General features: G+C 36.5%; 1 protein-coding gene across 4 annotated transcripts in view; it reads left to right on the plus strand.

Moving 5' to 3' along the window:
- FCHO2 (FCH and mu domain containing endocytic adaptor 2) overlaps positions 1–21,875 on the plus strand; it is an 83,988-nt gene extending 62,113 nt beyond the window's left edge. For all 4 annotated transcript variants that reach the window (XM_054004425.1, XM_054004427.1, XM_054004428.1 and 1 more), the window contains 9 exons: positions 1,015–1,118; positions 3,979–4,108; positions 9,361–9,472; positions 10,026–10,181; positions 11,099–11,231; positions 13,991–14,190; positions 16,254–16,318; positions 18,705–18,869; positions 19,098–21,875. In XM_054004425.1, the coding sequence (XP_053860400.1) occupies positions 1,015–1,118; positions 3,979–4,108; positions 9,361–9,472; positions 10,026–10,181; positions 11,099–11,231; positions 13,991–14,190; positions 16,254–16,318; positions 18,705–18,869; positions 19,098–19,120 (1,088 nt within the window). In that variant the 3' untranslated portion in view covers positions 19,121–21,875. The remainder of the gene's footprint in view (positions 1–1,014; positions 1,119–3,978; positions 4,109–9,360; positions 9,473–10,025; positions 10,182–11,098; positions 11,232–13,990; positions 14,191–16,253; positions 16,319–18,704; positions 18,870–19,097) is intronic.
- The last annotated feature ends 2,524 nt before the right edge of the window (positions 21,876–24,399 follow it).

The following is a 24,399-nucleotide window of genomic DNA, read 5'->3' on the forward strand; positions in this document are numbered from 1 at the left end:
TTTGCTTGGACACCAGACAGATTCTGAGTCTATAAGCCCATCCTCACCAGGCTTTACCATTAGCACTTTGTGCAAATCTGGTGTTACAGCAGCGCCATCAGGGAGTACCAGTATTTTATCCTGTTTTTCACGGTCTCAGATTCAGTGGATTTCCTTTGCTGATGAACTTCTTACAATTAGACACACAAGCACAGACAAGAAGGAACCCCAAAGATTACATTTTAAAATTGAAAATGCCTGCCTTGCCTCTTCTGCTTTGCTTGGGAATTCTTCCAACAGCTGTGCTTCTGAGGAACAAAGTGACCTTTTCAATAACTCTCTATGCCATGAACAATTATTCATTGAAGAAACTGGCACTGCTGCTGAAATATCTTCTGCATCATCTTCAGCACTACTGGACTATAGTTTAGTGTCTTCTTGTGCTCATACAAATAAGGGTATGCCAAGCATGCATTCTGTACTACTCTTTGCTAATAACTGACTCCAAAAAGCAAGCTTTGGATTCATTTTTTCTTTTTGTTACTATTGCTCAACTGATGTTAAAATTAACTCATCTTCTTACTTAGAATGTACTAAACTGCTTGTTAATACCGGTTGGGACAGTGAAGTAAATATTAAGCTTGAAATAGAAGAAAATTCAAATTATTCATTTAAAGGCATTGCTTTTTCTTAACTATGCAGTGTTGCTTTTCTAGAAGTGGGAATGTATTTTTGTGGGATGTCAGACAGCAATGAAATCTCAAAGATTAAGTAATTGCGCTTGCGAAAACAATTATTTTCACATACAAACTTCCAAGAGTGGTTGGTATAAAATTACTTGAGAGCAATGAGAAAGCCCATGATGCTGTTTTTAGGTGCACTTTTCAGGGTATCACATGGCACTATTTTAAAAGCACTTAGATTTGTGGTAACTCCTCTAGTAGAAACATCACTTCTAGATACTCTACTCAAGTAAATAACTATTTATGTTCAGTGTGATCTTTCTAATATTTTCTTAACTTTGCTTTCTTTCAGCAAGGCCCACCACTCCTCTTTCTGTGGGCACCATTGTACCCCCTCCAAGGCCTGCTTCAAGACCAAAGCTGTCTACTGGGAAACTTAGTGGGATTAATGAAATAGTACGTATGGATTTTTTTTTATTTGCCATTTTGACTTGATTTCAGATAAACCATTCATTTACTCTGTCACAGTGAAGTTACTTTCTAGAAAATGTTCAAGGAATCACATAAGCATGTTTTCAACGTTGCCAAATAGGCATGGTAATAGTTTATGATAACTATCTCATTACAACAAATAATTATTAACACAAGTACAAAGGTCCAAACCATAATTTTTGCATCAGCTAAGTGTTTTTAGTTGAGCAAATTGGTAATTGGATAATGAAAGACAAAATACTATTGAAGTTATTAACAAACCTCCCTTGATTTAGGGATATCACCAAAGCTCTGGGAAATGAGTGGGGTTTTTTTCAGTTGCATGTTGACAGAAGTAGCCCTGTTGTGACTTCTCCCTGCACTTGGTGCTGGTCTGTGGAGAAGGGGGGTGGTAGATCACAGCTGCTGCCCATGAGGATAGTGAAAAGTTGCACACACTCCGCATGTACCTGCCGTGCAGGTTCTCCTGCTGATAAGGAATGTGCTAAAGAATGCAAATAACCAAACAGCCTATCAGACTCGGCCATGCCTAATTTCCTCTGTAAATATTAGTATTCTGCAGGTTTCATTTAACTTCCTGTTTTGGAAAAAATGTTCCTGTGGTAAAATCCTATAATTGTCATTCAAAGCAGCAAGATATTTTCACCATATTCTTCGTACAAACAAAATTCTTATTTTATGCTTTGACAAAACTGACAGAATATTTTCAAACTGTTTTGCTTTTCTGTAGGATCAGAACAGAGTGTATTTTGAAATTCTTTTCTTTTTCCAATGCAGAATTTTAGTAATTGTTCTTAGCCCAAGCAATCTGTTCTTCATGTCATCATAACTAAATAGAAGAATTTATCTGTCCTGCTATAAAGTATGACCCTGAGCAAAGCTACATTCATTTTACACTGTTGCTTTTGAAATTTACATTATCTGGATACAAGCAGAAGGTTGCCAGTTGTCTTCATTATATGTTATCTCCTTTTACAATTCTCATTGTCTCTATCAAAGCCAACAAGTGCAATAGAATGGGGGAAAAAAGTTACTGTGACGTCCTGCTCGTATGGGGAAGGAAACACCCAAGATGCACGAATGCTAATGGTCGAAAGGAATGACTAAATGCAGAGGGTCCACAAAACTCACAAAGCTTTATTATTAAATGATGCACTTCACATGGAAATTGGTATGCTAGTCCCTGACCTACTATATATGCATATGACAATAGGTTCCGGATAAAGAGGTAGAATAAAAAAGGAAGAGACAAAGGAACATATGAAATAAAAAGCAAGAGAAAGAGAGATTACCAGTTCCAGTGTCAGTTCAGCTGATGGAATGTCCTGGATGTATCACATAGGCTTGTTGGGAGTACCAGTTTTCCCCACCCTGGAGTTAAGTTTCTTGTTTTCTATGCAAATTGGTTATCATGCACAGTTCATTCTTTCAGACCTTTCTGGAATTCAGTCAGAGGGCTTTGGGGGTCCTTTGTGGTCTTGTTACCCCCCTACAGTCTATGCTCACTTCTCTGCCTCATTCCTGCACTTGAGCTGTACCTGTTCTTGTGCTTATCTGCAGGAGCCTGAGCTCCTTGATGTCATGGAAAAGTGCTGCCAACCACTGCATAGCGCCTTCTCCGGACACATCTTGTTCTTTTTCACTTTGTTATTACCAACAGTCCTTGGTTATTATCAGCAGACCTCGTCTGTTAGTTCCAACAGTCCTTGGTTATTAACAATGATCTGTGGTTATTACCAGCAGGCCTTGTCTATTAGTAGCAACAATCCTTGGTTATTACTAACAGTCCTTGATCAGTATCAACAGCCCTGGGTCATTAACAACAGTATCATTTGCCTGTTATTACAAACAATCCTCAGCTGGTTCCACACTCATGCAGCTATCAGTGTTTCAGACATACACATTAGCCCCTTATCTTCTGGGATTCTACAGTTATCCTGCAAAATGATGCTTCAGGGGTTTCAGTACCTTCAGTACCTTTCAGATAGCATGATCACTAGTTAAATACCTTAACAGTAAAGTGTATTCCTAAAACCATCTAGAAATTTAGAGTGGAGGAGACTTTCAAGTTCTCTAGGCCAACTTGCTCAAAAAAGGACTGACTTCAAAACTGTATCAGGTTGCTCAGGAACATGCTGAGTTTTGAAAATTTCCAGAGTGGGAGATTTTTCAATCTGCCAATCTGGCAGCCTGTCTCAGGATTTTACCAAAAGGTTGCAAGAAGGACTTTTTCCCAAAGTCTGGCTGCCATTTCTTCGCTGTAGCTCTGGCATCTCTTAGAAGAGCCTGACTCTGACTTCTTTGTGTGCCCTTTTTTACCTAGTAGGAGCCTGCTAATAAATCTCTTCTTAGGCTTCTCTTCTCTGGGCTGAAAAAACCCTGGTTCTACAGCCTGTTCATCTCTTGCTCCTGTACTCCAGTCACAGCTATTTTAGTTGCCCTCTGCTGCTCTCACTTCCAATTCATTAGTAGCTCTGCTTTAGCTCTCTAAATCTGTTTGCCACACACACAGGTCTGTAGTCTTAGTTTCTGATACTGTGTTATATTAGTATTATTGACAGGCTGTTGCATAATCAAACATAATAGACTTGACTGCTCTGTCAAAAAAATCTATAATCTATGAAATAATGGGATTTACTCCATTGGAAAATGCAGGTTCTCTGTTTTACACTAAAAACTAGGGTAGATAAAACATGAAAGAAACCATGTTGAGAAATATTATTAAATTGATTGGGGCATGAAATAAGAACTTTTCTATTTACAATATTTTTTAAATCTCTTTAAAACCACTTTGTGTTATATTCTTGTGATCTTTTTTGTTCAGCCTAGGCCATTCAGCCCTCCACTGACCTCTAACTCAAGTCCACCTCCAGCAGCTCCTTTGGCACGTGCAGAGAGCATTTCTTCTATATCCTCTTCTGCCTCCCTCAGTGCAGCAAACACACCTACAGTTGGTAAGTTTAATTAACCATTTTATCTTACTGGAGAAATAGGACAACTCAGCCACTAGGCTGCACATGTTGTGAGAACTATTTGTTGGAGTTAGTTGTTTCATATGCGAGTCCAGGTACTTCAAGCATTCTTTGCAATGTCTGCTTTTAAGTGACACTGAGACACAGGAAAGGAGATTAAATTAGATTAGACCACAGATCCAGTTATGGCATGTTCTTTAGCGAAATATTATTCACAATTAACATTCCATGAATTCTTATTTGGTATCAAGTACAACGTGTTATCATATATTTGTTCAGAAGATGTTATTGTATAGGTGCAGAAATACTTAGGGATACTGAAAAATTTCAATGAGTACAAATGTTCACAGAACTGGGTTCTTTTATGTTCTAATGCTTATTTTTCTTCAAGTTAGTTAATAATATAAGTTAAGCAGTAAAAGCAAAACAAACATTTAAACAAGAAAGATTAAGATGAAAAGCAAATTAGTCTTCATGTATTGCCACTAATTTCAGAAGATTTTATCTTGTTTTTAAAGGAAGGCCCTTTAGTTTTGATATTTGATTATCATAAATCAAAAAGAGACACTGGAGCTTTTTCAGTTGGGGTTTTTTGTTAGTTTGGGAAGGGCAGGGCTTAAGACTTTTTAACTTGTTTATTTAGCAGTATTGAACAATTTCATTCCTGAACACATTACACCTTTAGTCACAAATTAAATCAAGCTGTCAAGTTATCATTCAGTTATCTGCAAATGTTATTGATGCCAAAGATTCTTCAATTAGGCCCAGCAGCTCTGAAGAGCATCTGTACAGCACCTAGTGAGCATTCTGCAGTGGAGTCGTTTCCACCCTGTGCAGAAGCAAAGCTACTGAGTTCTGCCCAACCTTAGTTCTTACAGTTCAGTGTCCACCAGTTTCACAAATACTGAGAAGCATCACAGAAACACAACTAATATTTTGGTTGCCAGAGTCTATCCAGGCTCACATTCTCTGGTCTCAGCTCTGGTGTCGAGGAACCAGACTCTTGGTGGCAAGAGCATCAATATCCCCTGCTCTGGGGAGATATGTATGTGTGGTTTTGGAAACAGTAGCAGAGTGTAATCATGAGGTAAGGCAGAGGTAAGGAGGTGTGTGCTGACAGTAAGGTTTTATGTGGTTATTATTCTGGCCTAGGAAAAATAAAAAAGGCCAGTTCCATCTGCATTGACTGTATGAATTAAATAGTCGTGGGAAAATGGGAAAGGCAGTACAAAAAACTGAAATACTTTGGGGCATGAGGATATAGTTTGCAATATATTCTGTATTCTTTTGACTTTTGCACAATCTAGTGTTCCACTTACTCTATTTGTTCTGAATAATGGAGAATTGACTCTGATTATCTTCTTCCAAGTGAACTATAAGGCATGCATAATAGAGTGCTTCTCTTATGCTTTTGCCTTAATTTAATTTGCAAAATATTTTTAATATTAATTTTAGCATCTATTTTTGCTTGAAATGTTTTGTTTTCTTGCAATGTTTTGTTTCATTTAAATGTAATAGACAATGATATTTTGATTCAAAATCTTTCTACAATTGAAAAGCTTTGTGAGACACTGCCAGGTATTGTACTCAAAGCACATTTATGTCTTAATTAATCATCCTAATATACTACATCTAATAAAATTGTATTTCTTTTGAAACAAGTTTCTCCAGATATTTCTGGTATCTGGCACATACAAGTTGCTTGACATCTCAAGTACATAACAAGTTGTACGTTGCTGAAATCACCAAGACTTGATGTAACCATTTTATATAATGTTATCTTCTGTCTTATCCACTTCCCTGCTCAATAAACAAGCTGAAACTTGGCCTTGGTTCTTCAGTTTGGCATTACTACTTTATTTCAAGTAAAGTGAATATATTTTTACTTTGGCAATCCTAATTCTCCTAACAAGTAGGTAATAATGTTTCTATATTTACATATAATACAGATCTTAGAAAACAGACATAATAAATATAGTACTTTTTAAAATAAATTTTATTTTATTTATTTCATGATAGGTGTTTAGCCAGTATTAAAACTTTCTGGGTCTTTATTCCTGTGTTCTTTTGTTCCCACTTGATGAGCTTTATTCATCTGTCCTTTTTATGACCAATGATGCAGTCTTTTGTTCTGCAGTTTTGGTCTGCACTTTGAAGGTGTCATTGCAACCATTTGCATGGTTCTGTTACTATTCTTGTGTCAGCACAGCTCAGGGTCTACTAGTGGTGATCAGGCTGAGGCAGCTGACAGGGCATTTAAGCCAGGTTTGCCATCACTGCCAAAGGTGATAGACCTGGAGCCTTGATCTGGGCTGCAGCCTGAGATGAAGTTAGGATGCCTTCATGCATCTCTGTCACTTCCCTTCTGTCTGAGACTTCACAGCAGGTATAGAAAACCCTGAAGCTGAATGTTGCTGCATTGAATTGTACTCTCAGCAGCAAGGCAACAAAACTGTGAATTTCAGCATCAGGACAAGCAGTTATGTTTTTTTCATATGATAGAATGATAGAATCATGAAGGTTGGGAAAAGACTGCCAAGATCATCAAGTCCAGCCATTGAACAATCACACCTTGTCAACTAAAGTAGCACTAAGCACTCCAGTCATTTCTTGAACACCTCCAGGGATGGTGACTCCACCATCTCCCTGGGTAGCCCATGCTAAGTGAATAAATTCTTGCTGTTGTCCAGGCTGGATCTCCACTGGCACAGCTTAAGGCCATTTCATCTTTTCCTATTGCTGATTGCCTGGGAGGAGAGACTTTCCCCTACCTTGCTACACTCCTTTCAGATAGTTGTGGAGAGTGATAAGCCCCCCCTTATCACTCCTTTTCTCCAGCCAACATGTCCTGAGCTCCTTCAGCTATTTCTCATATGACTTACTCTCCAGACTCTTCTCTTGCTCTATTGCCCTTCTCTGGATGTGCTCCAGCACCAGAATGTCTTCCTTGAATTGAGGGACCCAAAACTGGACACAGCACTCAAGGTGTGACCTCACCAATGTTGAGTACAGAGGAACAATCCCTTCCCGGTCCTGCTGGCCACACTATTGCTGGTACAGGTCAGGATGCCATTGGCCTTCTTGCCCACCTGGGCACTGCTGGCTCATGTTCAGCTGCTGTCACCAGCACCCCCAGGGCCTTTTCCTGTGGGCAGCTTTGCAGCCACTCTGCCCCAGCCTGTGGCACTGCCTGGGGTTGTTGTGACACAAGGGCAAGACCCAGTACTGGGTCTTGTTGAATGTATAATAGTTTATTTATTTTTCAGTTTATTGGTTTCTAGGAGAATGCATAGATTCTTAACTCAAAGAGTGATGAACAGTAGGAGCAGAGCAAAGAAGAGAGAAGTGATCTCATTTGTAGTTCCCCAAATAGGTCTCTGAGAAATATATATACATATGTATTTGCTTTGATGTTCCTTGAAAAGAAGTTAAAAGCATATTATTTTTTCTAATAAATATCACTTTTCAGTCAAGCAAACAGTATTTGTCTTTTACCAATAGGAATATAATTAATATGTTTGCATTACTCTGCATAATTTTTTAAATATTGCTTTAAAAATTAAATAAGGCTATTAAGTAAAATATTTTAAAATAACTGATACACCTGTATACAAGGTAATCCTGTTTTCTCTACAGTTGTTTGTTGTTCCTTAGTAAATTGGCAGAAAAAGACATTAAAACAGCTCAGCAACTGTAGTGACACATTCATTGAGCGTACACTTTGGTTTTAGTGAAGAATAATTCTGGAGTTCAGTATTTCAGCAAATGGAATTTCAATTGACAACTTATTATTTTATTGTACATTTGCCTCTTGATATAATGATTTCTGAATTCCTGAGACTATTGAGAATCACAGCTTTTATTGGTAGTTTTCAGGGAGAGAAAAAACTTTGGAATCATGATCCAAGTATTGTCTGAAAGAAAAAAGAAAAACAACCTACTGTTCATACTGAAAAAAAAAATAATAAATCAATGGTTTTTAGCCAGAATCATAAGAATTAGTTGATTTAAGAATTTTTGGTTTTCAACACTTTCGACTAGATCTTTTGGATCTAGAGGCCTCAGTGTTGCACAAATGTTTTCATGGCACTGAGAAGTATTCTGAACATTTTACTACCTTATGTGAGAAATTGTAATGAAGAGAGAGGTATGAGGTAGCAGAATTAGACCAGCCTGTCTTTTGCTATCTTTCTGTCACTACTTCATTCACTTATCTCTTAATTTAAGGTCTAATATGAGATATTAGGTGCTCTGTGAAGAGCAAGGTCCCAACTTCCTTTTTACTTCTGAAAGAGCTCAAAAAGGACAGCCACTTAGAGTAAACAGGTTTAATTTGCTATTGGCAATAATATTATACAGAAGTATTTTGTCTCTGCTTTGTGGTATGAAACAGAAGTTTTTCAATTTGCATATGAAAAGCTAAAGACTTTGTGATAGGTAATACTATGTGATACAGACCATTTCTTCATGGTACAAAAAACATAAGATGCTATCTACTACACTGCTGCACTAAATAAAAAAGAAGAAACTTCTAGTATTGTCTTTTGTATTCCATACACATGTAGAAAATTTGTGAAGAATGAAATCCCATGACAAACTGTTTCATCAAGAGTATATGCGTATTTCAAAAAGCCTTAGCATGAGGTCTTGGTTGATACAGCTCTATATTGGAATTGTGTTGTGTTGGCATGAGCAACAAGTGAAGACTTCTCCAACAATTTCTGCTTGGGAATTGCAGTGTTTGTTGGCTGAAAAGGTTAAAAGAAGTGTTAAACAGTTCACTTATGTGGGGTAATATTGATGAATTTGCATTTAAGTTCATTTTTACTTTTAGTGAGTTCTTTGTATTTCTGTGACCATTTTATCATGCATTTTTCCATACAAAAAAGCATACAGTAGGGATTTTTTTAAAGCATTCTAGTCAATTTGCTTTGTGTCTGTTAACTTCCCCCCCCCCGCCAGTGGCCATTTTAATGCAGTGTTCCTCTATGTCATATATTTCCTTGTGTCTGTTTACATAATGTCATACCAATAGTCATACCTATATTCCTATGCTGCTGAGCAGCATTTTGGTGCTGTACTATGTTTATGTATTTCTACACACTTTAAAAGTAATACCTAAGATGAGACTGTGATGTTGGTGTAAAGTCTTGTGAAAATTACAGATGCAGTTAACCATTCTGAAATCTACTAAGCTTTTTGAAAATTAAATTTATACACTGTATGTATTCTAGGTGTTTCACGTGGTCCCAGCCCCGTCAGCCTTGGAAACCAGGACACCTTGCCTGTTGCAGTAGCTCTTACTGAATCTGTTAACGCCTACTTTAAAGGAGCAGATCCCACAAAGTTAGTTAAATAGTGAATTGTGTTGAATGTATTGAGTTACAATAAGAAAAGACAATGGGTCTACTTTTCATACTGGGGGAGAGCAATGAGTATACATTAGAAGGGGAATTCAAAGGGTTTTTTTCAAAGGGGTTTTTTTGCTTTATACAAATGTGTTCAGTGACAGCACTGAGAATGACAAGGATTTTTATCATTGTCAGGTAGGTGTTACATGTAATTTTGTGCAGCTGAAAGCACTTCATTCCCTGTGACATTCAATCCATTGCTATGCGACTTAGGCCTTGCCTAGGCAGAGCCGTTGCCATGTTTTCAAAGCTTGAAAAATATCCAAGACTACTGTATGCTTAAGCAGTTAATTTTTTTTATTTCATATTTCATCTTAGGTCCAAGCTGAAAGTGGCAGTACATAGTCACATTGCCCTCATTTGAGATTAATTTTCTGTTTTAAATTCAGTTAATAAGATTCTGAAATTACAGTGGTTGCTTTAAAATTAGTATTAGAATTAGGCAGTTAATGAGTTGCAATGAAGCTGATTTTTTTATTCTCTTCTAGATGCATCGTGAAGATTACTGGTGATATGACAATATCATTCCCAAGTGGGATTATTAAAGTCTTCACCAGCAACCCATCTCCTGCTGTGCTCTGCTTCAGGGTGAAAAACACAAGCAAACTAGAACAGATTCTTCCAAATACACAGCTTGTATACAGGTTTTGTATTTTTTTAACATAATTGTAAGCTACATAATTTGTAGAATTGTTGTGTAACAACAATTCTACAACAATGTTGTGTATCAGAATTCTTTGCAGTCTGGTTGATTGAATTACATATAATATAATTTTCTGAATTAATCTTGTTCAGCTTAGTTCTCTCCAATGCCACTATTAAAAATCTCAATGATTACTGGACTTAAAACTTGTGCCGAGTATAACAGGAGCCATAAAAAATAATTTGTAAATGTGTCTGTGTTTTCATATACATTTTATAATTTCTTTACACAGTAGTAATAATGGGAAACCTAAATGATGAAATAGTAAGCTTAAATGGAAAACAAGTAGTAGGAGATTCATGTACTCTCATTTGCCATCTGCTAGTATATTTTAAAGCCGAATCATTACACTGATCAAGTTCTTTACATAACTATCTCTCAGATGTGTAGCAGCATGCTCAGAAGAATTTGTACAAAAAAAAGGTTGCTGATTGAGTAGCATAATTGCACTTGGAGATATTGTTTCTTAAAAAAATAGAAAAGCTGGAATTTTTTTAGCAGAAATCCATTTAAGTTGAGTAGTTTATTTCATTTATTGGAGAAATTATTTGAACACTAAGCTAAATGTTTTTGAATGCTGTATTTTTTATATTACTGAAAGAATAAATCATATGCATGTATTCTTTTGTATTTAATTTCATTTTGTTAGTTCATACTTAATGTAATGAATAATTCATACAAAGTTAAGTTTAATCACTGTTTGACATGACAGTTTATAACTGAAATGTTAGCAGAGGTGTTTCTGACAAAGTGAATTATACTCAAAAAGCATATTTTGCAAAACAAAGGTTAAAATATCTGATATTCTTGAATGACTGGTGTAATATTTCACCCCTAATTAATAATCTTTCATTGTAGTGATCAGTCACAAAGTGACTCCAATACTAAAGACTTTTGGATGAACATGCAAGCTATAACTGTCTACCTCAAGAAATTATCAGAGCAGAATCCATCTGCATCCTATTACAACGTGGATGTTTTAAAGTATCAGGTAAACACTTTTATCCTTTTGTAATTTTTAAGGAATTCCAGCAGATATTATATATACTCAGAAATTAGAAGAATTATTCTTTGTCTGCCAGCAGAGAGGTGAACTGTCATCCTTCATCTAGACCAATTCTGGGTATGTCTCTACTTAAAATGCGTAGACTCTGCCCAGGCTTATCACATTCCTGCTATCCTTCATGTCATTCCCTAAGATACAGAGCTTGTTTCAGCTTGCTAATGCTTCAGGTCAATCCTACAAGCAAGATTCAAACATTGCTTTTTTTATATTTGTCAGCAAAGTCAAATTCTCCTTTTAAGAGATGGGAACTTCTTGTCATTTGTGCTTGTACTGTCTTTGATTTTGCAATTGCCTAAGTCTTGGATGCTGTCACTGACGAATTTTAATGCATGGCTCTGACTTGCAGTTGAAAGAGAATAGGTTTAGATTAGATACTAAGAAAAAATTATTTACTCAGATGGTGATGAGTCACTGGCACAAGTTGCCTAGAGAAGTTTTGTATGCCCCATCTATCCCTGGCAGTGTTCAAGGCCAGACTGGGTAGGGCTATGAGCAACCTTGAAAGTGAAAGATGCCTGTGCCTATGATAAGGGTGGGTTGGAACTGTATGATCTTTAATATCCCTCCCAACCCAAACCATTCTGTGATTCTATCTGAGAATGTATGACATTCTGATTTCTCACAATGAGAAATAGAACAGTAGTCAGAATGGATTTACTGAGTGTAAGTCGGGCTTGACCAAGCTGACACATTTCTATGGTGACATGACTGCCCCTATGGATGAGTGCAAAGCAGTAGATATTGTCTGCTCAGACTTCAGGATGCCTTTCCATGCCATCTACCACAGAATCCATATAGAGAAGCTGGTGAAGAACAGGCTGGATGAGCAGACACTGAGGTGAACTGACCCCCAGGGGACATACTGATTTTACAGTTTAGTAGCTTCATTGATGATCTGAATGATGGGACAGTGTTTGGCAAGTTTGCTGATGATACAAAATGGGGATGGCCTTCAGGATAAACCAGAGGATTTTTATTTTGCCCTCCTAAGGGGGCTCAACAGGCTGCAGAAATGGGCTGAGAGGAGCCTCATGAAGTTCATCAAGAAGCACACTTGGGGAAACCAAGTGGAAATGATCTTGGCAGTAAAGGACCTGAGGGTCCTGTGGGTTACCATGTTGAACATGAGCCAAACAACTCACTGCTCGTGCTGCAAAGGCAACAGATGGTCTCCTGGATAGTCTCCTGAGCTGCATTAGGCAAGGTATTGCTAGGGGATCCTTCCCCTCAACACTGGTAACACCTCACCTGGGGTGCTGTATCCAGTTCTAGGTTGTTCATTGCTAGTGAGAGTGGATAGCATTCAGCAAAGGGCCATGAAGATGATGGTAGGACTGGAGTATTTGTCCCATGAAGAAAGCCTAAGAGTGTTGGGACTCCTAAGCCTGGAAAAAGGAAATTTCAGGGAAATCTCCTCAATATGTATAAATACCTGAGAGAGGGCACAGAGAAGACAGAAGCAAGTTGTTTTCACTGGTGCCCATTGATATAAACAGAGGCAGAGAATCAGAATCAGAATGGACACTTGCTGAATCACAGGAGATCACTCTGAACAGCCAGAACCACTATTTTACTTGTGACAATGGCTGAGCACTGAACACAGGTTGCCTAGATAGGTAGTGGAGTCTCCATTCATGGAAATGTTCAGAAGTTGTCTGGAACTTAGGCAGCCAGCTGGAGGGTTGGACCAGACAGCCTCCAGGAGGTCTCTGTCAACTTCAGCCATTCGGTGCATCAGTGAGATGATGTTCTGGCTGTTAATAAAAAGCCTTCATGAATATTCAAGACATATTCACCTCAAAGGGAGAATAGAGATTTTCTAGGCCTGCCTTGAAATGTCTGAACATCTGAGACAACTGTCTGCACAACAAAAAAACCCTGAAAATTACCTGTCAGTCCAGCTGTTCATACCTGTAGTTTCCACATCTGCGTAGTGTGGTTTAAAATCCTGGTGTACTGACCCTGCAAAAAGCATGTAAGGCACACAAATTTATTGGGAAAGATGGGAGAAAAAAAATTTGGTTTGCTGAAATGAGTACTGTGTATTCTTGTAAAAATGAGGCATTGGCACGTGGAAGCCGAGACAGATAAAAAAGGTTTTGGGCTGTCAAAAAAAGGCAAGAGTGTGCACCAGGACACAGGAGGTTCCTCAGATAGATTGAGAAGGTGGTTGAGATGCATCAGCACAGTAGAATGAGCTCAGCTACAGAAGCAGCATTCAGCCCTCCTGCAGCAGGAAAATAATGCTTTGAAGAAGTAAGAACTACTCTGCTGGCTGCCTGTCCCACAATGACAGGTGGTGTTCTCTGGTGCTGGCTGGTTGAGCAGCTGAATTGGCACAGCACACAACTGCTAAGGATGAAGTAATTTTGCTGCAAGCATGCATCTTGCATAAGGCAGAATACAAAAACAAAGCTTTCAAAAAGTTATAAAAGAGCAGGAAGGAGCCTCATAGGCCAGAGGGAGTTTAAACCTTTCCTTCAAGTATTTTAATTTAAAATTAAAATAACAGGAATTCATTTAGGCAGCAGTCTTCAAAATTCTGTGATTAAGGACTCAGAGGTCAATTGTTCTCTTGATATTTTATCAGCACTGAGATTTATCTTAATTACCATCATCCCCTAATTCTGCCCAAAAGATGGATATTTTAATTAAGTTGTTTTCAATGGTTTATTCTTTTACAGGTATCTTCAAATGGCATACAGTCCACTCCCTTGAATCTTGCAACTTATTGGAAATGTGATGCTAACACTACTGATGTGAGAGTGGATTATAAATACAATCCTGAGTCTATGAATGTGCCTAGTATGCTGTCTAATGTCCAGGTTGTGGTACCAGTAGATGGAGGAGTGATAAACATGCAGTCACTTCCACCTGCAAAATGGTAATATTAATTATTTTCAGTATTTTTTCAGATACATTTCAGTGTATTCTTTAGTGTCATAGCCTGAAAAATTTCATAGGAAGAAATAGCAAAATGTGTAGTGTCAGATGTCTAGATGTTTTGTGGTCTAAAACAGAGATCATGTGCAGCCAATTCACATGAACTGAAACAGTCAGTGAATACCCATCCCAATTGTGTAATAATACAAGCCTTTATGAATTATCCAGTGTTTGCTTTCTTTTGTCCAATAGAATAGACAATTGTAATACAGTAATTTGAAATGGTTAAAAACCATTTTCTCTGTGTGTGTAACAATGTATTCTTATAAGGGGATTATATAGAAAAAGTAGCAGAAAGGCAGTATTTAAAAAAAATTCCTGATTGTTCTAAGATAAAAATTAACTTCTAATGGAAACCTGAGTAACTGAGGAGCTCTCCATAAGCCAGGTAGCACTGTCTCTCAATTCTAGTTTCATGCAGATTATTAGACTAGCAGCTATCTGCCACCACCTTCTGAGCCTGCATTTACAGTAGCACTTCAAAGTGTGACATAGGTAGTAAGAAATTATGTTACAAGTTTTGGAAACAAGCAGAGGGTAGTGAGATTAGACAGAGTAGTACAGCCCTGGAGCAAATGTGAGCAGAATTCAATCACTGTGCCAGTACAGCATGTACATACTTGCCCAGCTATAACATAAATCCTGGACTGTTTATTCCCCAAATGGTCTTTTTAACGTGAAGAGGGCAAAGAACATCAAGTTGAAGGAAGTTAGGCTTTGTTAACTTTGTTTGTTATAGATCAGTCTGCCTTACAAAGCAAAGTTTAAAAGAAAAATAAACATGATGCATTTATTGGGTAGATTCTGATGTTTCTGAAGGCAATACAGTTGTAGGTGTTTATTGGACAATGTAGTAATAGAGTATAATTTTAAGTGGAAAAAAAATCCTTACAGGATTGAATCCTTCTTGACTTGGTGTTTCAAGGAAACAGTACTTTTAACCACATTGTAAGCTTATTCTGAACAAGAACATGTTTAGTATCCTATCTGAACAACACAACTACACTGTGGTGAAGCTAGTCTCCCTACCCAGGTCTCTTCCACAAGCCCTCTGTAACGAAGCCAGAGTGATAGCAGGAACACCCACCCAGAACACTCAGTGTTAGCTGGGAAGGCTTAGGGACAGTTGCATTAGTGAATTCACATAGGCAACTTTCAAGATCCAGAATTCTGAGCCTGTCAAGCTGACCAAAGGAAAAAAAAATCAGTTATGTCCCATGCAGGTATAGTATTTGTGATGTACTACCTGTTCAATTTAGTGGATTGGGTGGTGGGGTTTTGGTCTTTTTTTAGGAAAAAAGGTCTCTATAGCTTGACTTCCTGTGAGTAAATGTTACCATATCAGTCCTGCTCCATCAATGGCAGGAGCAATTTCAAACCTATCAGCACTTCACGCTGCTCACAGCTTTAAGTTGTTGACTTTCCTTTGATGCAACTGCTAGGAAGTCCTCCAGGAGTTAAAATGCCCTATCAGCTTAGACACTCTTGGTACCCTTTTCTGCCTCTTTACAGTGTCTGAAGTTAGCTTGAACAGAGTGTTACTGATGGCAATTGGTTTTACTAGAATGGAAATGGAATAAAATTCTTGTTCTCAGGACTCTCACTTAGGGGAGAACAATCAGTGTTGCTCCCCATTCTACCATCATCATAAAGCATCAAAGCATAGCTTCCAGACTGCTTCCAGAGTAACTTACCCTTTAAGCCTGCAGAGGGTTTTGAATTTTGGAGCCATACGTAGGGACACACGACAGTGTTAAATGTATAAAAAATTACTGTATAAAATGTGTAAGGGAGTATGTTCTTCTGAGTTCCGTGCTCTGGAGTGATGGAGACACACCCTTCTCTTTTCCTCTTTTCCTCCTGTAGTTTTCCACAGACTTACCTTAAAATATGCAAATATTTTTATAGACTTCCTTTTAGAGATGTCTGTAATATACCAGTGTAAATCAAGGGAAATAAAGTTCTAAAACCAGTACTTGTAACTAACCTACCATTCTCTTACAGGAATGCAGACCAGATGAAAGCATATTGGAAAATATCTAGCATTTCAGAGAAGTCTGAGAATGGAGGCAAGTTGAACTCTTTTGTTTTGCTTTCTTGTACAATTTTTATCAGTAAATAGGTGATCATTTTAGCCTCTGTGCCCTCTAATTCCTTTTTACACATTTTCTTATGCTGTAACCTGTTTACTAGTCCAGCTTCTTTTCAATTAATTGCCTCCTGAGAGATTCCAATATGAGTGAGATGTCAAAATATAAATTTAATTATTAGCTATATAAGAGAAAATAATGAAGTACCCTGAAAACAGTTAGTAGTTCCAAAATAGAGTTTAGATAAGATAGGAAATTTTTGCATTCATGCAATTTGGAAGTGAGCAGTTACTCAAATGAAAATAGGTTTAATATCTATGTCTTTCTACACACAGATAATTTAAATACATTAGAAGGAGGTAAGTGGAAGAACTGGGAATAAAAAAAAAAAATCCAAAAGTCCTGAGTTTAGATATATTATTCTTGACCAACATTTTGAGTCTTGGTTTTGACCATAATGACTCCAGGAAAAAAGCTTAATCTATGCACATCTGCTCAGAGTGGTAATTTATACAATATTTCATAAGGCACCAGTAGTTGTCCTTTGCCCAGTGCCTTTCTCTGAGCTGTAGTTGATGTCACAACCCCTGCAGTCTCTGCAAGTGCAGTATTTTTCTGAAGTAGTACAGCAGCCAAAGAATCTCATCCTCAAAGCCTCTGTGGAGAAATGAACTCCTAATTTAAAGGAAAGGCCTTTAGTCCTGCTAAGAATTTAGTGAAGAGGATTGTGAAATCACAGATTTTCCTGTAAATGTGACTAGTTTCATATATAAACCACAAGCATGGAAAGAGAAGACAACTTCTATTCCTGTAAAGGCTGCAAAGTTGTGGTTATCATTCAAACAAAATCAGAGAGAATTTTATTGAACACAGGTGATTAGTCTGGTCTAATTTGTCTTTCACTAACCTCACAGTTATTTGTTATTTGTCTTCACTACATTGGATTAGCCCTCTTCCTTTTTTTTTTCCTTCCCTTTTCCAAACTTTGTGCCTTCTTTTAAAAGGAAAAATCATACTGAAACACAAATGGAGCCAGATGAAGAGGAACTGTACATCTGCAGAACACACTAGTTTGCATCTAGTGTGTTGACAGCAGACTTGCACATATCCCACTGCTTCTGCTGAATTCCTTCTCTTCTCACCATCTTTTCCTCCCATTTTCTTTGAGTATAAGCATATATAGTACTCTCAATTCAGGAGGAAGCAATACTGTGCTGATCTTGCACTTACAGAAGCAAAAGGAGAAGTTGCACAAACACTGTCAATGTCAGGACAAATGTCTTCAAGTCTTTTCTCCTGGTGGACATCATGATAAAATTTTAGGGGCTTTTTATGGTCCAACACATTACATGATCTATCAGTTGGAGAGAGATAAAACATAGAACTAACTTTCAAAACACTTTAATATATGAGTTTCATAGTTAGAGTAGAAAGAATTTCCAGTTTACTGAAATAAGGCAGACCTACTGAAGAAATCAAATTGATCTTAAGCTGAATTTATCAAGAACAAGCCACTGTGTGAAACAATTCCTTTTACTTCCTGCTTTTAGCTCAGTACCATTTCAGTTACTAACTTTCCTTGTCATTTAGCAATTATTATTGATAGGAATAGCAAGTTGTTTTAAGTAAAATTATTCCATTAATTTTATTTAAATCTCATTTTCCCAGCATACTTCTCAAGAGCAAGAAAAGACCTGTTTTAAAACTAAAAAGTAGTAGCAATGTGGGGATTTTGAAAATGCCTTTCATTGCCTACAGAAATAGACTTAAAGTAATTTTAAACTATTACTGCTTTATAATACTATCAAAGTGATGCCACTTCACCACTGTCTCTGAAAAAATCAACTGAAATTTGTGAGAAGTATTAATCAGACCTTATCTTTAATGGAAACATAGTGATTTCTTTCCTCTGGGTACATTACTGTAGAACCGCATTTCTTCCAATGTTTTTGTTCATGTACTTTCATCCAGATAGATCATGACATCTCTTAAATGTTCTGCTAGTGAAAGGAGATAATATCTCCTATCTGTCAATCAGATACCATCTACCACAAGATGGATGGTAGTAAGTACTTAGAGACCAGCAAACATAAATGATTATAGGAACCAATCAGATAAGTAGTAAGTGATTACCAGGCTGATACCCACATGTGCAGAAATTTATATTGTTTCTCTTTAAATCATTGTCTTAAACAGACTATTGAAAAAAACAGACTTGTACCTCTTTTGAAAGCCTATGTAGGACTGCCACTGGGAATAGATCTCAAAGGTCACCATATTAGTTTCACTTCTTACTACTAAAAATTTTGGGAGATCCTTTTGTTTTAGAAAAATAATCAGCTTCTCAGTTTTGTTGTTGTTATAGGTTCTGGATCCCTCAGAGCAAAATTTGAGCTTTCAGGAGGACCCAGTAAACCAGCAACACTTGCAGTGCAATTCATCAGTGAAGGAAGCACCCTTTCAGGAGCAGATGTGGAACTCGTAGGCACTGGCTATCGGCTTTCCCTTCTTAAGAAGAGATTTGCCACTGGTAAAGACATTGATATGCTTATGTATTCAAATTAATGTTATATATTCACTAGTGTTAAATTCTAAAATATGAAACTCTTAAATGAGTGATGTATAAATAGTTACTCTTTATTCAAACACTTCTAACAAGTCAGTTTGTTTTTCCATAGTTATTCAGACTGCTCCAAGTAAAATATTGACAAAATCTGGTTTATCTATTGACTGCAAAAAATTTACCTTTGTTTTTCAGGACGGTATATGGCAGACTGTTGATGTACTTGTGAAAGTCATTGGATCAGGAGTGCAAGAAACACTTGCGACGATAGGAACTCTGCCCTCTCTATTTTTCAAACACTATTTTAACATGCATTAATTTTTAAAAATATTGACTTACTTTGAGGCTAAACTACAGAAAGTAAATGCACTTTTAAGAGTCATTTTGAAAACTTTTTATTACTTTACAATAGCACTGAAATTAACTTCAACACTGTCTGTAGATGATCAACTGCAATATTTGGGAAAATTTGTTGGAAAATGAGTAACTTTATATAGATGAAGTCAAAATAGTAATCCACAATTGTAATGGAAGTATGAAATTTTATGTTGTACTGTAAACATTAAACCTAAAATGTAGAAGATCTAGTAAGAAATATTTGAGCTTTTCATAAGTAATACTCATTTTTCAGATTCTTTAATTGCCAAATTTTAATTGACAGTTTATAAAGATAGCAGAGGCTGTGTCTCGTGTAGTCCTTCTTTCCATTCATACCACAAGACCAGCTGAGTTAAAGATATATAAAATGATGCCCATGTATCATATATTATTAAAATGTAAGTTGTTTCATGTAGGTTTTTTTTAAAACTAAGTGCAATGTGTTACAAATTGCAAAACACAGCAGAGATTTACTTCTGCAATTAGTAAAAATTTTGGTCCTTGTTATTGTTTGAGTTAATGCAGTAGATTTAATTTATTTTTATATTAATTGCATAACATTTGTGCCTTTTAAAAATGCCTGTGCCTATCCAATCTGATACTCATGTGCCTCACTTCCTTTTTCAAAGTTTGGCTCTTCATCAGGAAAGCATGGCGTTTGTATTATGCACAGAACTTTATAAAAATTCTTTTTACTGCAATTTATTTAGAAGCAGGTTTGTAAAAACTGCAGTTTGTTTTAAAAGAAATTTAAAACACTGAATTATTTCCTCGATGAATAATTGCAATTAAATGTGGTTTTAGTAAAGGGAGCTGCATCATGCAGTACTCAGAAACTTTTTCATTAAGTAATTTTAATGTCACCAAAGAGGAGAATCTGAAAAATCAGTGAGGATAGGAAAAACAAACTTCTAAAAGCAAACAGCATTATTCTTTAGTTTGTCTATAAGTCTTCAGATTTTGAGTGGTTTTGGGGATGTGTGATGTGAATGTACACATAGTACTTCAGGAGGCATTATAAAGGATATTTTATGGCTGCAGGATGACAAATCCTGTCATATGTTCATTTTTTTTATAGATACCAATTTTAATATTTGTATTGTAATCTAATCTGCTTGCTACAGCCTAAGCACAGGGAATTGACATATCAGTAACAGTCATATCAATAATTTTTTCAAGCAAGTCACTAATTTAGAAAATTTTCTATGTATTTGTATTACAAAGCTTTTTTTGTAATGTTGAAATCATAAGCATTGGGGCAAAATAATTCAATAACCTGCATGTGGCGATTTCAAATGAACATTTAGCATACCAGCATCTGTTTCAAATTCTCTATTAAAACAGTAAAACATGCTTGAGTTAATTCATGCAAAGCCAGTAATGAATTGGACTGCTGAAGCTTTACAAGAAATTATGCCTTTGTAGAAGCTGCATAAATTGTTGTGTACACTAGACACTTTTGCCGGTGAGAATTTCATTTTTAGTACTAAGAATATAGTGTACTGTAGATTTGATTGGAAGAGTATATTTGGCTCCTATATTTTGCTAATCTTATTGATGATAAATTTACAACTCATAAAATGGTGGTCTTTTTATTGGAATTTTAATTGTAACCTGCTTTACAATCAAACTGATTAACACAACAATATTTTATTAATGAAAACCCAAACCTATTATTGCTATTTTTAATCAAGTATTACATTAATTTCTAAGTTAAATGAAGTAGTTAATGTTTCAGCACTTTTGAACTAGCCTTCATTCAGGTGTTTTTCATACATTTGCTTTGGGTGCAGGTTACAATTTTGAAGCCATACAAGTTTATATAGACATTTTGTAAAGAAACTCAAAAACAATGTAAAAAGTATGTGTGGCTATCTGATTTAAAATAAAAAAAAACTTACGTAGCAAGCTGGTTCTTGCTTGTGTATACAGCAATGTCCCTTGTAGCTGCCTCCTAAGAAAATTAATTTGTAAACACAACTCTAAAGGATCTGAATTTTTATGAATTATTACTGCGTTAGACTGTAAATTAGAGCATACAAGTTTATCTTTCAAAAATTGTAAATACTCTGAATTTTCATAAAATGTAAATTTTTAAAATTTGCACCCATAATAAACGTGTAATATATAATTTAAATACTGATTTATATTGCCTGTACTTTTGCAGTTAAGTTCCACAGACCTTTTAAGGAATAAGGTTATAGAGAAAAACATGCCTGTACTGAACATTTGAAAAGATTGATTTTTAAGTGATAAAGGGTAGAGATCATAATGAATTCTTTCATATATTTAAAATCATCACAGAGAAGGTGGATGGAAAGATGACTTCTTCAGAACATTTCATCTTTACTGAACTGTAATGTCTGAGGTGTCTGTAGTGCCCTATACCTTTACTAAATTGATTTGCTTCACAAATAAATTAGATTAGGCAAAATTGTGGATATGTTTATGAGAAAAGTCTTGATTCATGGACATGAGCTGCTGTCTGTAAATAGTGCTATCAAATGCTGTACATTATGTCTTTGTTTATGAGCCTATATCATGTTGTGTGTGCAGAAGAAGAATTAGTGACATGATTAAAGTAATTCCTTCTGATTTCTAATGTTCCATCAGTCAAAAAGAGTAGACAATTTAGTACTTCTTCAGTGGTCTGTATGGTTTAGTCCTTCTAATCTTTGAGCACAGAACAGAAGCTGAAACTGAACAAATGTTTTTGAATCTGTTTGTTTCCTACTAATCCCAAAGCCTGCAGAGGCTTAGTAAGTAATGACTTACTAAATTCACTTTCTCAGCTGGTTGGATATCACTGCAATAGAGGTACCATTCCTGTCATGCAGGAAAGCACTAGTCCAAGGGCTTGATTCTTATCTTCTGCTGGCAGGCAGGAATGTAGAACACAAGTGCTTAGTGGTCAGACTAAGTGGTCCATCTAACGCAGTAGTCTGGCCATTCAACATTGGCCAAATAACAGGCTACAGCCTTGGAGAGTTAATGTGTCATTTGCTTTCTGATCCCCCAGCACCTCATTTATTGGTTAGAAATGTAAAATGGTGCTGTTCAGTTCTTCTAGTATTTATTGAACTTAAAGTGTAACAGATCTGACTGAGGCTGCTCTGGCATGTCAGTTAACACTTGACTTGTACCCACATACTGCTCACAACTGCTGCAAAGTGGATCACTACTGTCCAAGCAGGTTTGTGATTATCTAAGTACAAAATCAGGTAGTTTTTCAGGGAAACGTATCTCTAGCACTGCCAAATAACATTTATGTTGGGTATTTGAAGGAGCTCAGGTATTTGATTATGAACTGGGAACAGCATGTGAGTTAGAACTGTGGTGAGTTTTGCTATCTAACATAAAAACAAGGTCTTGCATCATGGCAAAAAGTATTACATTTCAAGTCTTGTATGTTTGCAAAGCTTAAGATGCACAGATGTTAAGATGCCTATCTTCAGTTTTGCAATTGCTAGATAATTGGTTTCCATTTCAGTTGTTATGAAAGGGAAATTATACTTAAGAGCATGCAAGAAAAAAAGTCAGGAATTCCTCCAAACATAGCATAAGCTAAAAACAGTTCAAAATACTAAAGCATCAGATAACACATCTACTGTTGAGGTACCATCAATTGGACTGATTAAAAAGTCTCTCAACTGAAAACATAATTTTTATCTTTAATTCTACATATTATTACACCAGAAAGTATTCCTGCTCAGCTCACTTTGACCTCCATGTTTACTGACCTATTAATTTTTGGATTCTCCATTAGTTCATTCAATAACCAATATAAGGTATGCACTCTTAAAAGAAGAGACCTCTTCTGGATTGCTTCTTGAGCATTTAATACTCTAATTCTGCATTTTCTGTAACTCTTCTTGATGACTTCTGGATTACTTCTTGCACATTTAACACTCTTAATTCTGCATTTTCTGAAGCTGCTTTTTTTCACTTCCTTTGGAATCAGTTCTTTTTGTTTTTAAATCTGAGATGACTATTTTAAGGACTGTAACCTAAAATATTTTTGTTTGTCATTGTCCCAGCTGAATTTATTTCTAAAGATCTTGTTCTGTAACTTAGTTATTATTAATCATGAGGTTTTTAAAAAAAGTTAATAATCATAAGCCCATTTCACTTCTGCGCATTTCACTACTCTGATTATTCAACTTTTCCTTTTATCATGTCCCAGCGTGTTTTCTTGAAGTTTTCAGTTCTTAAGTCATATTTTCTACTCCAGAAAGTTAGCAGTGGTAATGTGTTCAACAATGACTCAAATCTTTCTCCATCCTGGTTTAAGGAAGCAGCCCATTTTTATAATAATTGTTGAATCTTCCCTCCAGATGTCCTCTCCTGCTTTGCTATTTGATAAGCTCCTTATAATATCTACAGCCTTCCCTTCTGTTTCCCACTCTTGTCATTGGTAGATATGAACAGTCGTCACTGATATAGAAATGTTAAGGCTGCCTCAGTGTTAGTACTGATGAATTGCTGCCAGGTAAGACACACCAATGCAGCTTGGGATGTAAGAAAACCAAAACCCAACAGCGTAAGCTCAAAAACTATTGTTCACCTTCCATCTCTGTTAAACTCTCTTTCTCTGGTACCTTGCAGGACCATGCATTTAGAGAATCAAAGACAGAGAACAGACAGGACTTTAAGCCCCATAGCACCTGACCTCATTCTTCAATGCAAGTTTCTCCGTCACAGTTGAGAATCCCTTGGCCTGTGTGCATGAGTCCCTTCTCACTTCTGAGTTCCTAGACTGACAGCACACTCTATAAGTGCTCGGGTACGTGAATACAGGAGGACTGTTGTAGTCTGCGATCTGCCATCTCTACAGCTGACATCCCTCTGAAGTCTCACCAGTCTATTCCCATGGATGGGCCAAGTGCAGCCACACCTTTTCCCTGCTGAAATCACAGTTCTATCTCTGAGTCACTTGATTGAAAACAGTAGACTGGATGTCTGCTTCTAGTGAGATTACAGAATAAATTTAGTTTTATTTCAGAATTAAAATGCAGAATATTTCTCAATGTAAAAACTGCATCTTGTACATCTAGCACAAGAAACTCAGCCCTCAGATGACCGCTGTTAGTCTGGCATAATTTCTTTAGATAGAATAGAG

This window comes from Vidua macroura, chromosome Z (assembly GCF_024509145.1).
Source record: "Vidua macroura isolate BioBank_ID:100142 chromosome Z, ASM2450914v1, whole genome shotgun sequence".
Classification (NCBI taxonomy): domain Eukaryota; kingdom Metazoa; phylum Chordata; class Aves; order Passeriformes; family Viduidae; genus Vidua; species Vidua macroura.